The sequence below is a fragment of the Capra hircus genome, chromosome 8 (assembly GCF_001704415.2).
Source record: "Capra hircus breed San Clemente chromosome 8, ASM170441v1, whole genome shotgun sequence".
NCBI classification, from domain to species: Eukaryota; Metazoa; Chordata; class Mammalia; order Artiodactyla; family Bovidae; genus Capra; species Capra hircus.
Window position 1 is genome coordinate 105764926 of NC_030815.1, and position 13146 is coordinate 105778071.

The window sequence follows — 13146 nt, forward strand, 5'->3', positions numbered from 1 at the left end:
ATATATGTCTGAGTAGAGATCCCTGTGCTATACAGTAGATCTTTGTTATCTTTTTATATATAGTTGTGTATACATTAAGCCCAAACTCCTAATTTAGCCTTCCCACATACCTTTTCCCTTTGATAACCAAAAGTTTGTTTTCTAAGTCTGAGTCTGTTTCCATTTTGTAAATAAGTTCATTTGTATCATTTTTTAAATATCCCATATATAAATGATACCATATGATATTTGTCTTTCTTTGTCTGACCTACTTCACTCAGTATGACAAACTCTAGCTCCATCCAAATTGCTGCACATTAAGATTGTTACACAATAGCAGAAAATTGTAACAATGAAGATGAGCTATAGGCTGACATTTATAAAGGGGCTGAGGAGGATACATTTTGATCACTGGATTGTCTGGGGTTGACTCCAATAAAAGTTCCCTTCTGGAGCTGAGAAAAGGAGGATAACACAAGGGAAGAGCAGGCGTGAAATGCTTCAGGGGGCAGCAGCTATTCAGAGATGGTGGGAACGTCCTCCACAGGATATCATGATTAAGTGCTTACAGTTTCTCTGGTTTTGCCCTCTATCTTGATTAAAATTTTGCAACGTTTATGCTGCCACACAGAATAAATGGAACCATAGCTTACTTTTCAAACTGCTTCTTGCTGACATCATTCTGTTTGCCACATTTAGACGACTTCTAACAGATACCATTTTTTTCCCCACTCTTTAGCACACGGAAGAAGAACACAGTATTCCCTCCCTCCCTCTTCTGATGCTTCATTCATTGCTACTTTCTCCATCCCTGGTCAAGAGGTGAGGACCTCCTTGGAAATGACTGAAACTCAAAATAACAGGATAATTTTTTATATATCATCTCTGGGATTAGCCTCCCTTCCCATATTATTATTCATCTGCATTAGTGTCCTATTGATGGTATAATTACCATGACTTGGCAGTTTATAAAACACAAATTTATAGATAATAAATTGCAGTTCTATAGGCCAGAAGTACAAAAAAAAATAGGTCACTGGGTTAAATTCAAGGTCTCAACAAGGCTACATTCCTTTTCTAGATTAGGTGGCAGGTGAGGGGGAGTCCATTTCCTTGCCTCATCCAACTTCAGAGACTTTCCTTAACTTCTAACCCCTTCCTCCACCTCAAGGGACATGCATCTGAGCAAACTCTGGGAGACAATGAAGGACAGGGGAACCTGGCATGCTGCGGTCCAGGGCACCATAGAGTCGGACATGACTTAGCGACTGAATACCAGCAACAAGTCTCTTCCTACATCTTCACAGCCGGTAATGCTCCCTCCATCTCTCTGCTGCCTTCTTCTTCCACATTTAAGGACACTGATTATATTGGGCTCGTCCTAATAACCCCACATAGTCAGTCTCTCTCTTCAAAATTTAGCTTATTAGCAACTAATCTCATAAGTGAATGCAATTCTCCTCTGTCATATAAGATAACATATTCACAGGATCTAGGTAGTAGAAAGCAGGCATCCTTCTGCCTTCGACACATCCTATGAAAGTGAAAGTGGCTCGGTCATGTCCAACTCTTCGTGACCCTTTGGACTATACAGTCCATGGAATTCTCCAGGCCAGAATACTGGAATGGGTAGCCTTTCCCTTCTCCAGGGGATATTCCCGGGGTCTCTTGCATTGCAGGCTGATTCTTTACCAGCTGAACCACAAGGGAAGCCCAAGAATATTGGAGTGGGTAGCCTATCCCTTCTCTAGCGAATCTTCCTGACCCTGGAATTGAACCGGGGTCTCCTGCATTGCAGGTGGAATCTTTACTTACCGAGCTATAAGGGAAGCCCCCCAACATCCTATGACTCTCCCCAATTTGGCAGCTGCACACCTAAGGTCTACATTATCCCAGAAGAAGATGAGCACAGCAGAACCAGAATGCCAAGCAAGAGAAGGCATTTTTTTCTAATATGTACTTCAGAAATTAAGGTCTAATTAGAATATATATATAAAATAAGCAGAAGAATCTAATCTCCTAGAGAAGTGGCCTCCCTTCTAGCCATAAAGACTATCTGAGGTGGGAGAAGAGAGGAATGTAGACAGCATATTAAAAAAGTAAAGACATCATTTTGCTGACAAAGATGCATATAGTCAAAGCTATGGTTGTTCAAGCAGTGTAGGGATGTGAGAGTTGAACTATAAATTAGACTGAGTGCCAAAAATTTGATGCTTTCGGTGCTAGAGAAGACTCTTGAGAGTCCCTTGGATTGCAAGGAGATCAAACCAGTCAACCCTAAAGGAAATCAATCATGAATGTTCATGGGAAGAACTGATGCTGAAGCTGAAGCTCCAATACTTTGGTCACCTGATGCAAAGAGTCGACTCATTGGAAAAGACCCATGGGAAAGACTGAAGGCAGGAGGAAAAGAGGGCAAAAGAGGATGAGGTGGTTGGATGGAATCATCAACCTGGTGGACATGAATTTGAGCAAACTCTGGAAGACAGTGAAGGACAAGGAAGCCTGGTGTGCTGCAATCCATGGGGTCACAAAGAACAGGATATGACTTAGCAATTGAACAACAACCAAGAGGGGAACGTTGGGTATTAAACAAGAGGATCTTGTAAAAGGGACCCTGTGCTTTGTTCTTGCCAGGCTAATGACATGAGAGGTTGGAGAGGATGTGGGCTGTAGACAGTCAGGTGGATCTGAGAGATATAAAGGCAAAGGTGCCTGTGTCTCATTTGCCAATGTCTGGTGGATGGTTGCATGTTCTTCCTGGCATAAAATTTGCCATCTACAAAGGCCTTCATGGTCTTTCTGGATCAAGAAAGCTTCAGCCAGTTTCAGACTCTGAGGTCCGTGGGGTTGGGCAGAAGAGCTGCTGAACGTTCCTCACACCCTCAGTGGGCTGTGGAATGTCTCCGATGGTTGGCACCAACTGACCTCAAATGCTGAGTGGTGGAGATGAAGAGAACATGCCAGCAGATACCAGGATGGGCCATACACCTATAAACTGGGTGGAACAGGGAAGTCCTGCTGTAGGTCAGCAAGGAAGGAGAGTGATGGAGAAGGGCCAGATGAGACAGCGAGGACTAGAATGGAGTTAGTCCAGCATCAAGCATCCCTTCACGGCCATGCCTTGGAAGCGCATCAGCCGCCTTGAACTGAGATGTTCAGGAGAAGTGAGACACAGAACATCTAAACTGCCTAGAACGAAGTTTCCGCTGCCATTGGGCAGACCAGCAAATAAATAAAGTCCAGTTGTAGGACCATTATAGAAAATTAAATACACAGGGCTCCTGTGGTCTGTATTCTCAAAGCTATGGTTTTTCCAGTAGTCATGTGCGGATGTGAGAGTTAGACCAGAAAGAAGGCTGAGCACCAAAGAATTGATGCTTTTGAACTGTGCTGCTGGAGAAGACTCTTAATACATCAGTAACAGTGGCCTCCTCATCTCACACAGAAATGGTCCTCTGTAAATCTCAGGTCATTTCCAGTTACACTCTTTGATTTTTCAGAAAACCTACGAGTTCAAGAGCTATTGTTCCTTTTGAAAAACTTAACAACTGAAAGCTAATCAGGTCAACACAGATTCTAAAACTTGAAACTGACCAAGTCAGGGCTTAACCCACTTCACCCAGGCCAGTCTTCTCTCCAAGGTCCAAGGTCTCTCCATCTCTTCTCAGCCACAGGGAAGCAACCCAGTTTTGGGGTCTCCATCCTGCCACCTTGTGGTAAAACCTTGGAAAGTCACTCTGCTTCTCGCTCGTGAGCAACAGGCCCGCGAGGTCTGTTGTGAAGATGAATGAGTCATCGGATGTAGACATGCCTTGAGAACACTACAGTGTTCTAAAAATATAAGATATTATTTGTTTTTGCCAGAATAAGTTTCTTAGAAGATGGGCTACAATAAAAATTTACCTTTCCCAGCATTATGGAGCATCTACAGAGAAATGAGAGATTTTTAATTTCAGTGTACCAGTGGGTATTTCCCTGTCTGTTCTGAAGTCATGAAGAAGAGCTTGCCTTCCTTCCGTTGAGCTCTGAAGTTGCAGCTTTAACCTTAGATCCTTAATCTATAGAGGAAGGTCACTGACAACCTCACCAGACTGTTGAAATTTCTCTTACGCTCCAGGGAATGGATGTTCTTTCTCCGTCTCCTCTTACTTGTCCAGTTTGCATTAATGAGAGGGGAAAAGAGATAGTTCCCGCCTGCAGATACAGATACACACAGACACACACAGAGATCTCTGCATTTATGAGATCTCATTTCTTAGGGACATCGATCCTCAAGGAGGAGCTTAATTATTTCAGGAAAGAGAATTGATGAAAAAAGGAGAGACAGCTTAATCCTTTCAGAGAGATCAGACCATGTTTTGGAGACAACATGGATCATTTAGAACATGTTTTTTAATTTTTTTTATCCACTGACCAGCTCTAGTTCACTTCCTCAGTCGAGTCTGATTCTCTGTGACACCATGTACTGCAGCACGCCAGGCCTCCCTGTCCATTAGTAACTCCCAGAGTCCACCCAAACCCATGTCCATTGAGTCGATGATGCCATCCAGCCATCTCATCCTCTGTCCTCCCCTCTCCTCCTGCCTTTAATCTTTCCCAGCATCAGGGTCTTTTCAAATGATTCAGTTCTTCACATCAGGTGGTCAAAGGATTGCAGTTTCAGCTTCAACATCAGTCCTTCCAATGAACACCCAGGACTCATAATATCCTTTAGGATGGATTGGTTGGATTTCCTTGCAGTCCAAGGGACTCTCAAGAATCTTCTTCAACACCATAGTTCAAAAGCATCAATTCTTCTGCACTCAGCTTTTTTTAATAGTTCAACTCTCACATCCATACATGACTACTGAAAAAATTATAGCCTTGACTAGATGGACCATTGTTGGCAAAGTAATGTCTCTGCTTTTAAATATGCTATCTAGGTTGGTCGTAACTTTTCTTCCAAGGAGTAAGCGTCTTTTAATTTCATGGCTGCAGTCACCATCTGCAGTGATTTTGGAGTCCCCCCCCCCACAAAAAAAAAATAAAGTCAGCAACTGTTTCCATGTTTCCCCATCTATTTCCCATGAAGTGATGGGACCGGATGCCATGATCTTCATTTTCTGAATGTTAAGCATTAAGCCAACTTTTTCACTCTCCTGTTTCACTTTCATCAAGAGGCTCTTTAGTTCCTCTTCACTTTCTGCCATAAGGGTGGTGTCATCTGTATATCTGAGGTTATTGATATTTCTCCTGGCAATCTTGATTCCAGTTTGTGCTTCATCCAGCCCAGCATTTACGATGTACTCTGCATGCAAGTTAAATAAGCAGGGTGACAATATACAGCCTTGACGTACTCCTTTTCCTATTTGGAACCAGTCTGTTGTTCCATGTCCAGTTCTAACTGTTGCTTCTTGACCTGCATACAGGTTTCTCAAGAGGCTGGTCAGATGGTCTGGTATTTCCACATCTTTCAGAATTTTCCATAGTTTATTGTGATCCACACAGTCAAAGGCTTTGGCATAGTCAAGAAAGCAGAAATAGATGTTTTTCTGGAACTCTCTTGCTTTTTCCATGATCCAATGGATGTTGGCAATTTGATCTCTGGTTCCTCTGCCTTTTCTAAAACCAGCTTGAACATCTGGTTTTAGAAAGTTCACGGTTCATGTATTGCTGAAGCCTGGCTTGGAGAATTTTGAGCATTACTTTACTAGCGTGTGAGATGTGTGCAATTGTGTGGTAGTTTGAGCATTCTTTGGCATGGCCTTTCTTTGGGATTGGAATGAAAACTGACCTTTTCCAGTCCTGTGGCCACTGCTGAGTTTTCCAAATTTGCTGGCATATTGAGTGCAGCACTTTCACAGCATCATCTTTCAGGATTTGAAACAGCTCAACTGGAATTCCATCACTTCCACTAGCTTTGTTTGTAGTGATGCTTTCTAAGGCCCACTTGACTCCACATTCCAGGATGTCTGGCTCTAGTGAGTGATCACACCATAGTGATTATCTGGGTTGTGAAGATCTTTTCTATACAGTTCTTCCATGTATTCTTGCCACTTCTTCTTAATATCTTCTGCTTCTGTTAGGTCCATACCATTTCTGTCCTTTGTCGAGCCCATCTTTGCATAAAATGTTCCCTTGGTATCTCTAATTTTCTTGAAGAGATCTCTAGTCTTTCCCATTCTGTTGTTTTCCTCTAATTCTTTGCACTGATTGCTGAGGAAGCCTTTCTTATCTCTCCTTGCTATTCTTTGGAACTCTGCATTCAAATGGGTATATCTTTCCTTTCTTCCTTTGCTTTTTGCCTCTCTTCTTTTCACAGCCATTTGTAAGGCCTCCTCAGACAGCCATTTTGCTTTTTTGCGTTTCTTTTTTTGGGGGATGGTCTTGATCCCTGTCTCTTGCACAATGTCATGAACCTCTGTCCATAGTTCTTCAGGCATTCTTTCTATAAGATCTAGTCCCTTCAAACTATTTCTGACTTCCACTGTATAATCGCAAGGGATTTGATTTCGGTCATACCTGAAGAGTCTAGTGGTTTTCCCTACTTTCTTCATTTAAGTCTGAATTTGGCAATAAGGAGTTCATGATCTGATTTCAATAAGGAGTTCGTGATCTGCTCTAAGACTTGGGCAAACACTCCTCTCTCTCTCACCGGGCTTCAATCTTCCAACATGCAGCATGGAGGGCTGGTTTGCAAATACTCTGATATGGACAGCCGCTTGTGCACACCCACCCGGCATCCACACGCTCTCTTCCTGTTGCTAGCTTCCTACTTTTCCTTGAGAGTCTACGCCTTCCCTCAGCTCACTACCACAGAGTTTAGATGCAGACGCCTCTGACGCACATCTCAGGTTCTGGGCTGAGTCTAGTCCTTCCAGCCACAGTGACTGGTACAGGGATGGGCATGAGAAACAAGGTGATCCAATCAGATGGAATTCTGTGACCTTAGTTGGAGGGACTAGGAAAGAGAACTGTGGTACTGGAGAAGGTTCTTGGACTGCAAGGAGATCAAACTAGTCACTCCTAAAGGAGATGAACCCTGAGTATTCATTGGAAGGAGTGATGCTGAACCTGAGCACCAATCCTCTGGGCACTGGATGTGAAGATCCAGTTCACTGGAAAAGGCCATGATGCTGGGAAAGACTGAAGGTGAAAAGTGAAAAGCCGAGCAGCGGATGAGATGGTTGGACAGCATCACCCACTCAATGGACAGGAACTTGACCAAACTCTCAAGCTGGCTTAAGGCAGGCCTGGTACGCTGTGGTCCATGGGGTCTCAGGAGTTGGACATGACCTAGTGACTAAACAGCAACATCAGGAGGAAAGAGACACTGGCGTCCTGCAGAACTCACTGCAGAGAAGGTGTGGCTGGCCGCAGAGTGGCGTGGTCCCGAGAGCAGAGCTGAGAGGAGAGGGATCCCAGGCATACTGTCTGAGCCCCTCAGTCCTATTGACTGGACTTCCACGTGAGTCAATACATTGCCTCCGTTTGCCTAAAGTAGTTTATATTGAGTTTTTATCACTTATAATTCTAAAAATTCTAATCAATAGAATCTCCATTGCTCATTGGCTTCTGAAGACCTCTTGATCTTTGAGTCTGCAATAGTTTTATTGTACTATCTCATCCTCTAGAAGCTTCTTTGTATGGGTTTCCTGGCCCTCATCTATCTCCCTAGAGGTTGTGTAGGTGCCTTAAGAGCTGACTGTGTATTGCCTTGGTCTCTTTCAAAGAATCTAGTTCAGAGTGGGAATTTTCATCCGTGGTCTCATTCCTCCCTTCCTCCCTTCCTGTCCTCTTTCTTTCTTCTTATCTTCTGAGATGGATACTATTGGGGTGCTGAGCTGAATCAACAGATTCCCTGGATTCTACCTCAGCTTATTGGGATAGCTCAGCTGGTAAAGAATCAGCCTGCAATGCGGGAGACCTGGGTTCAATCCCTGGGTTGGGAAGATCCTCTGGAGAAGGGAAAGGCTACCCACTCCAGTATTCTGGCCTGGAGAATTCCATGGACTGTATAGTCCATGGACTTTCACTTTCACTTTCAAACGTGAAAAAAGCCAGTCTGGACTATAAATTATCATAGGTGATATAACCCATAGGAAAGGAAAGTGAAGTCGCTCAGTCATGTCCAACTCTTGCGACCCCATGGACTGTAGCCTACCAGGCTCCTCTGTCCATGGGATTTTCCAGGCAATAGTACTGGAGTGGATTGCCTTTTCCTTCTCCATCGGATCTTCCCGACCCAGGGATGGAATCCAGGTCTCCCGCACTGTAGATGACACTTTACCGTCTGAACCACCAAGGAAGTCCGATATAACCCATAAACATACACAAAACCCGAAGCGGTTCTCACAAGAGCAGGGTTATTTCTCCTTTGGGGAGAGGGGAAAGGCTTCCTAAAGGAGATGGATCTCAAAAGAAGTCCACTTGTTTGCTACATTGTTAGGGGAGCAAGTCACTGAAGCGGAAAGAACGGCCTGAGCACTGCCTCTGAGGCATTAAACAGGTAAGTGTATTCAGGAGCAACAACAAATTAGCTCCATTTGGTTCTAGTGTAGGAGGAAGTAAACTGATGGAGAGATTGGAGGGGGGGCCAGCCCAGGAAGGCAGTGAATGCCAGGCCAAGGCATTCAGCATGTAGGACGATGCTTCCCAAGTGAGCTTCTAAGGCACCCCCACCTCTCACACATACACAGTCTAACAGTGTTACAAATTCAGGCTCTGGGGACCTAACCCGCACTATAGAATCAAAACTTCTACTGTAACATTTCACCTTCTCGTGGACATTGTACCTGGAATGTGCATTTTAAACAAGCACCCTTGATCATTCCTATAAAACAGATCATCATCCAGTTTGGGACCAACCGTGACGCTCACATACCTTCCGTGCTTTTACCGCACGTTTCATACTGAAGCTCTGTGCAAACAAGGACGCCGTCCCCCTCCACGGCTTTGCCTCCCCCAGCCCCAGTCTCTTCCCAATGTACACTGACTCATCATACGAAGCCAATTACAACACCACCTTCTCCAGGAAGCTTTCCTCACACTTTAGATCTCACCTGCTACTTCTCTTCCGAACAGATGACATGTTCCCCACCGACTGCACAGAGACAGGACAGGCCCTACCTCACTCCCAAATGGACTGCGGACTTCCTGGAAGGCTAAATCCCAGCGTCAATACACTGCGGAGGGCAAAGGCGGCAACTCATTCCCATTCTGAGCGCCTTTACACACGATCCTATCCAGAGGTGTTTTCCCGAGTTTTATAAACAGAACTCCTTGAGAGATGCTCACTGTTCACTGACTATGCCCTCAGACTCTTAATCCAAGTAAGAGCTTGCGGTGGTTTAACAGCTTTTGTACCTGTGGGGTGGGGCAGGGGCAGGGCTGGGGTGTCGGTGAGCCAGAGGCCAGGGGCTCTCAAGGACCTACTGAATAGTGGGCACTAAAGCTCTCATAGCTCATTTCATTCTTCCGACACCTACAGGAGTTACATGTGATCGGGATCTCACTGTCCAGATGAGGAAACCAAGGACAGCAGCCTGATATACTGCAGGCCACAAAGGTAGGAGCTACGACCTTGACCAGCTGCCCTGTCACAGAAGAGGCCTCCCACTAGCAGCCTTGGCACCCGGGCCAGCACCATGCTCATGGGCAAGGGCACTTACCACACACCCTGAGGAGTCCACCTGACGGTCAGACACGCACTTGAAGTTGCGAGTGCAGCCCCCATTGTTCCGAGAGCAGTCACGGACGGGCCCGAAGGAGGAGAGCAGGTCGTTGATGGTTTCGAAGTATGTGGACAGCATTGCGTCCTCCCTTGGAGAGAAAAGGGGCTGTTAAATCTCAGAGACACCTGTATCACTGCGTTAAAACTAAGTTTAATGTACATTACTTTTGAGATCACTATTCATCATATTTGTAATCGAGAAAATGATACAAATGCTTATTTAAAAAGAAAATAAGCAAAGAAAAACAAAAAGGAATAAATGCAATGTTTATACTGTCATATGATATGATGGTTGTTTAGTTTTGATAAAGTGAAGTAAAGTGAAGTCAAGTCGCTCAGTCATGTCCGACTGTTTGCGACCCCATGGACTGGGGCCTACCAGGCTCCTCCCATGGGATTTTTTGGGCAAGAGTACTGGAGTGGGTTGCCATTTCCTTCTCCAGAGGATCTTCCCCACCCAGGGATCAAATCTGGGTCTCCGGCATTGTAGGCAGACGCTTTACCGTCTGAGCCACCAGGGAAGTCTCGTTTTGATAAAGAGGGATATATTTGCAACTTTTCACTCTTTATTTCAATAACCTTCATAATTTTCGAAAGCAGACATGCAATTTCCATTTTACCAATAAATGAACTGTGATGTGACTGAGAAAGGAGAGGTATTATTTACAATAGCCAAGACATGGAAGCAACCTAGGTTTCCATCAGCAGACAAATGACTAGAGTAGTCGCAGTGTATACACAGGACGGAACCCCACTCAGTGATAAAAAGAAGGAAATAATGCCTTTTATAGTGACATGGATGGACCTAGAGATTGTCATGCCTAGAGAAGTAAGTCAAGCAGAGAAAGACAAATATTATCACATGATATCACTTGTGGAATCTAAAAAAAAAAAAAAAACAAATGAACTTATTCACAAAACAGAAACAAACTCACAGATGTGGAAAATAAACTTATGGTTACCAACGGGGAAAGCGGGGGTAGGGATAAATTAGGAGTACAAGATTAACAGATACACACTACGACATATAAAATAAATGGCAAGGATCTACTATAGTGTGTAGGGGACTATAATCATTACCATGTATTAATCTGTAATGGAAAATAATCTGAAAAAATATATATATATAATTGAATCACTTTGTGGTACTCCTGAAACTAACATAATATTGTAAATCAATTATAATTCAATTTAAAAAAGAAGAAAAAGAAAGGTGAAGTGTTTTGCTGATGGCCGCCAGCCTCCAATATGGCAAAATTAAAGTCTGTGCCAAGCTCCAACTGAATACACAGAGGAAGTTCTTCCCTCTACACAATTCTTAACTTGCATTATACATGTTTCTACAGATTCCAGATATTCCCATAGCAACTCCCTAAAATGGGCACGTTCCTAGTATTCCAACTTTGCAGAGATAAATTGAAACTATGGGAGGTGTGGCACTCACCCCAAATTACACAGCCTATAAAAAGCAAAGCCAAGACACAGACACAGAAGTCTCTGACCCTAGTACCGTAGACCTGTATTTTTCAGACTCTTGCCTACAAAAAATACCATCAACACCAGAAGCATCAGCTGTTGTAAAGATGAGAAGACTCTAGGCAACATGCATGAGTGAACCTCCCAAATGAGGTTCACAATAGAATAAGACTAGGTACCATAATCCACGAATCTGCCAAAATTCTATGTGAGAAGAGATTAAAAAAATGGAAGTTTCTAGATGCTGCTTTCTAGAAAAGGGCCCCCAAATAAGGAATATCCTAGCCCTGGCTGATCTATGATGCATTCATTAGGGTTAGGGTTAGGAGGAGGTTTTATTTGCAGGAGGTTTTATTATGGGGTCACCACAGGCAGTAAAAAGAGGCACCGTATTCTTCCATGATGTATATCTCATGGAATTCAGAACTAAGAAAGAGGGGAGGTGCCAGGGTATGCACGTGTTGTGCGAGGGGGCCAGTGAGCACCCCTAGTGATGTCTCTGGGCCACACCCTTCACCCTTTCTCCCAACCTTCCTCTCCTCAGGCTTGAGCTCCAGGTTTCAGTCTCCCAGCTTCTTCCCTGACTCCAACCTTATCCCCTCTGTTCCATCTTTCATCCTGACTGCCAGTGAACCTGGTAAATTCCAGCTCTACCTGGATACCCCATGGATCAAGAGGTCTCCATTATTTACAGAAGAAAATCTAAATTAGTTTCATTGGCATTCAACATCCTTCATAATCACGTTCCTGCTTACCTGTCTGGCTACATTTCACTTTGCCCTCAGAGTCTCCATTCCATAGCCACAGCTTCCTTCTCATTCCCTAAACACATAATCTGAGGCCAGGTTCCCTGAAAACAGATCCTGAAACAGAGTGCTGCTTACAGGAGGGTTTTTGAGGAGCCCTCTTGGGATACAGGAAGCCAGCAAGGCAAATGGGCAGGGGGGAGGCTGTTCCTGCCATGTAGTTGAGGCCACGTGGATCTGCAGCCTCAGGTGGTCCTGAGGGGAGCTCTGAAGCTGCAGTGGCCCTTTAAAGATGCCCTGAAAGGAGGCAAGGGACCCAGGCCTCTGCATCACCACATCACCGGCTGCCACATGGACGCGGTGTCCTTGGAAGAGGCAGCTCCTTTCGGCTGAGGTGATGCCCAGTGAGAGACAGAGATGTGAGTTTCGACCACATCCCAGAGGATGGGCGGGTGAGCCCTGCAGAGGGGCTCTGAGTGCAGGGTGTGCCGTTACCTTCCTGAATCCTCGACCACGCTCTTCTGCCTGGGATGCTCAGCTCCGACTTTTCTTCCCCACAGAATCCTAAGAATCCTTGAAACCATTTGAATCCATTCATCCATCCATCCATCCTTACATTGTACATGTTTACTGAGTGCTTACTATGTACTGGGACCATTCTAGGGACTAGGGTTCCAGCAGTGACACTGGGCAAAGTCCTCATGTCCAGTGAGCTCACCGGACCTCCTTTGTGAAACCTTCTCTACATCCCACAAACAGAACCGATTCCTTTTCGCTTTGAGTCCATTGTTTAAATCTATTATTTTATTGATCTTCATCACCAACTCCATAGCTTCCCAAAGAGACGGTAAGCTTCTTGAGTGAAAGGCCCAAGGCTTAGTCATCCCTCTTTATTTATTTTTCTTAATGTTTTATTTTATATTGGAGTACAGCTGGACTTCCCTTGTGGCTAAGCTGGTAAAGAATCCGCCTGCAATGTGGGAGACCTGGGTTCGATCTCTCGGTTGGGAAGATCCCCTGGAGAAGGGAAAGGCTACCCACCCACCCCAGTATTCTAGCCTGGAGAATTCCATGGACTGCAGTCCATGGGGTCGCAAAGAGTTCAACACAACTGAGTGACACAGCTGATTAACGAGGCTATGATAGCTTCACGTGGCCAGCAAAGGGACTCAGGCATACACATATATTATTCATTCTCTCCACAAACTCCTCCCCAATCCAGGCTGCACA

At 44.6% G+C, this 13146-nt stretch overlaps 1 protein-coding gene across 2 annotated transcripts in view; it reads right to left on the reverse strand.

Moving 5' to 3' along the window:
- The window catches only part of ASTN2 (astrotactin 2), a 1019535-nt gene that overhangs the window by 409076 nt on the left and 597313 nt on the right, over nt 1-13146 (reverse strand). For both annotated transcript variants that reach the window (XM_018052685.1, XM_018052684.1), the window contains exon 11: nt 9633-9783. In XM_018052685.1, the coding sequence (XP_017908174.1) occupies nt 9633-9783 (151 nt within the window). The remainder of the gene's footprint in view (nt 1-9632; nt 9784-13146) is intronic.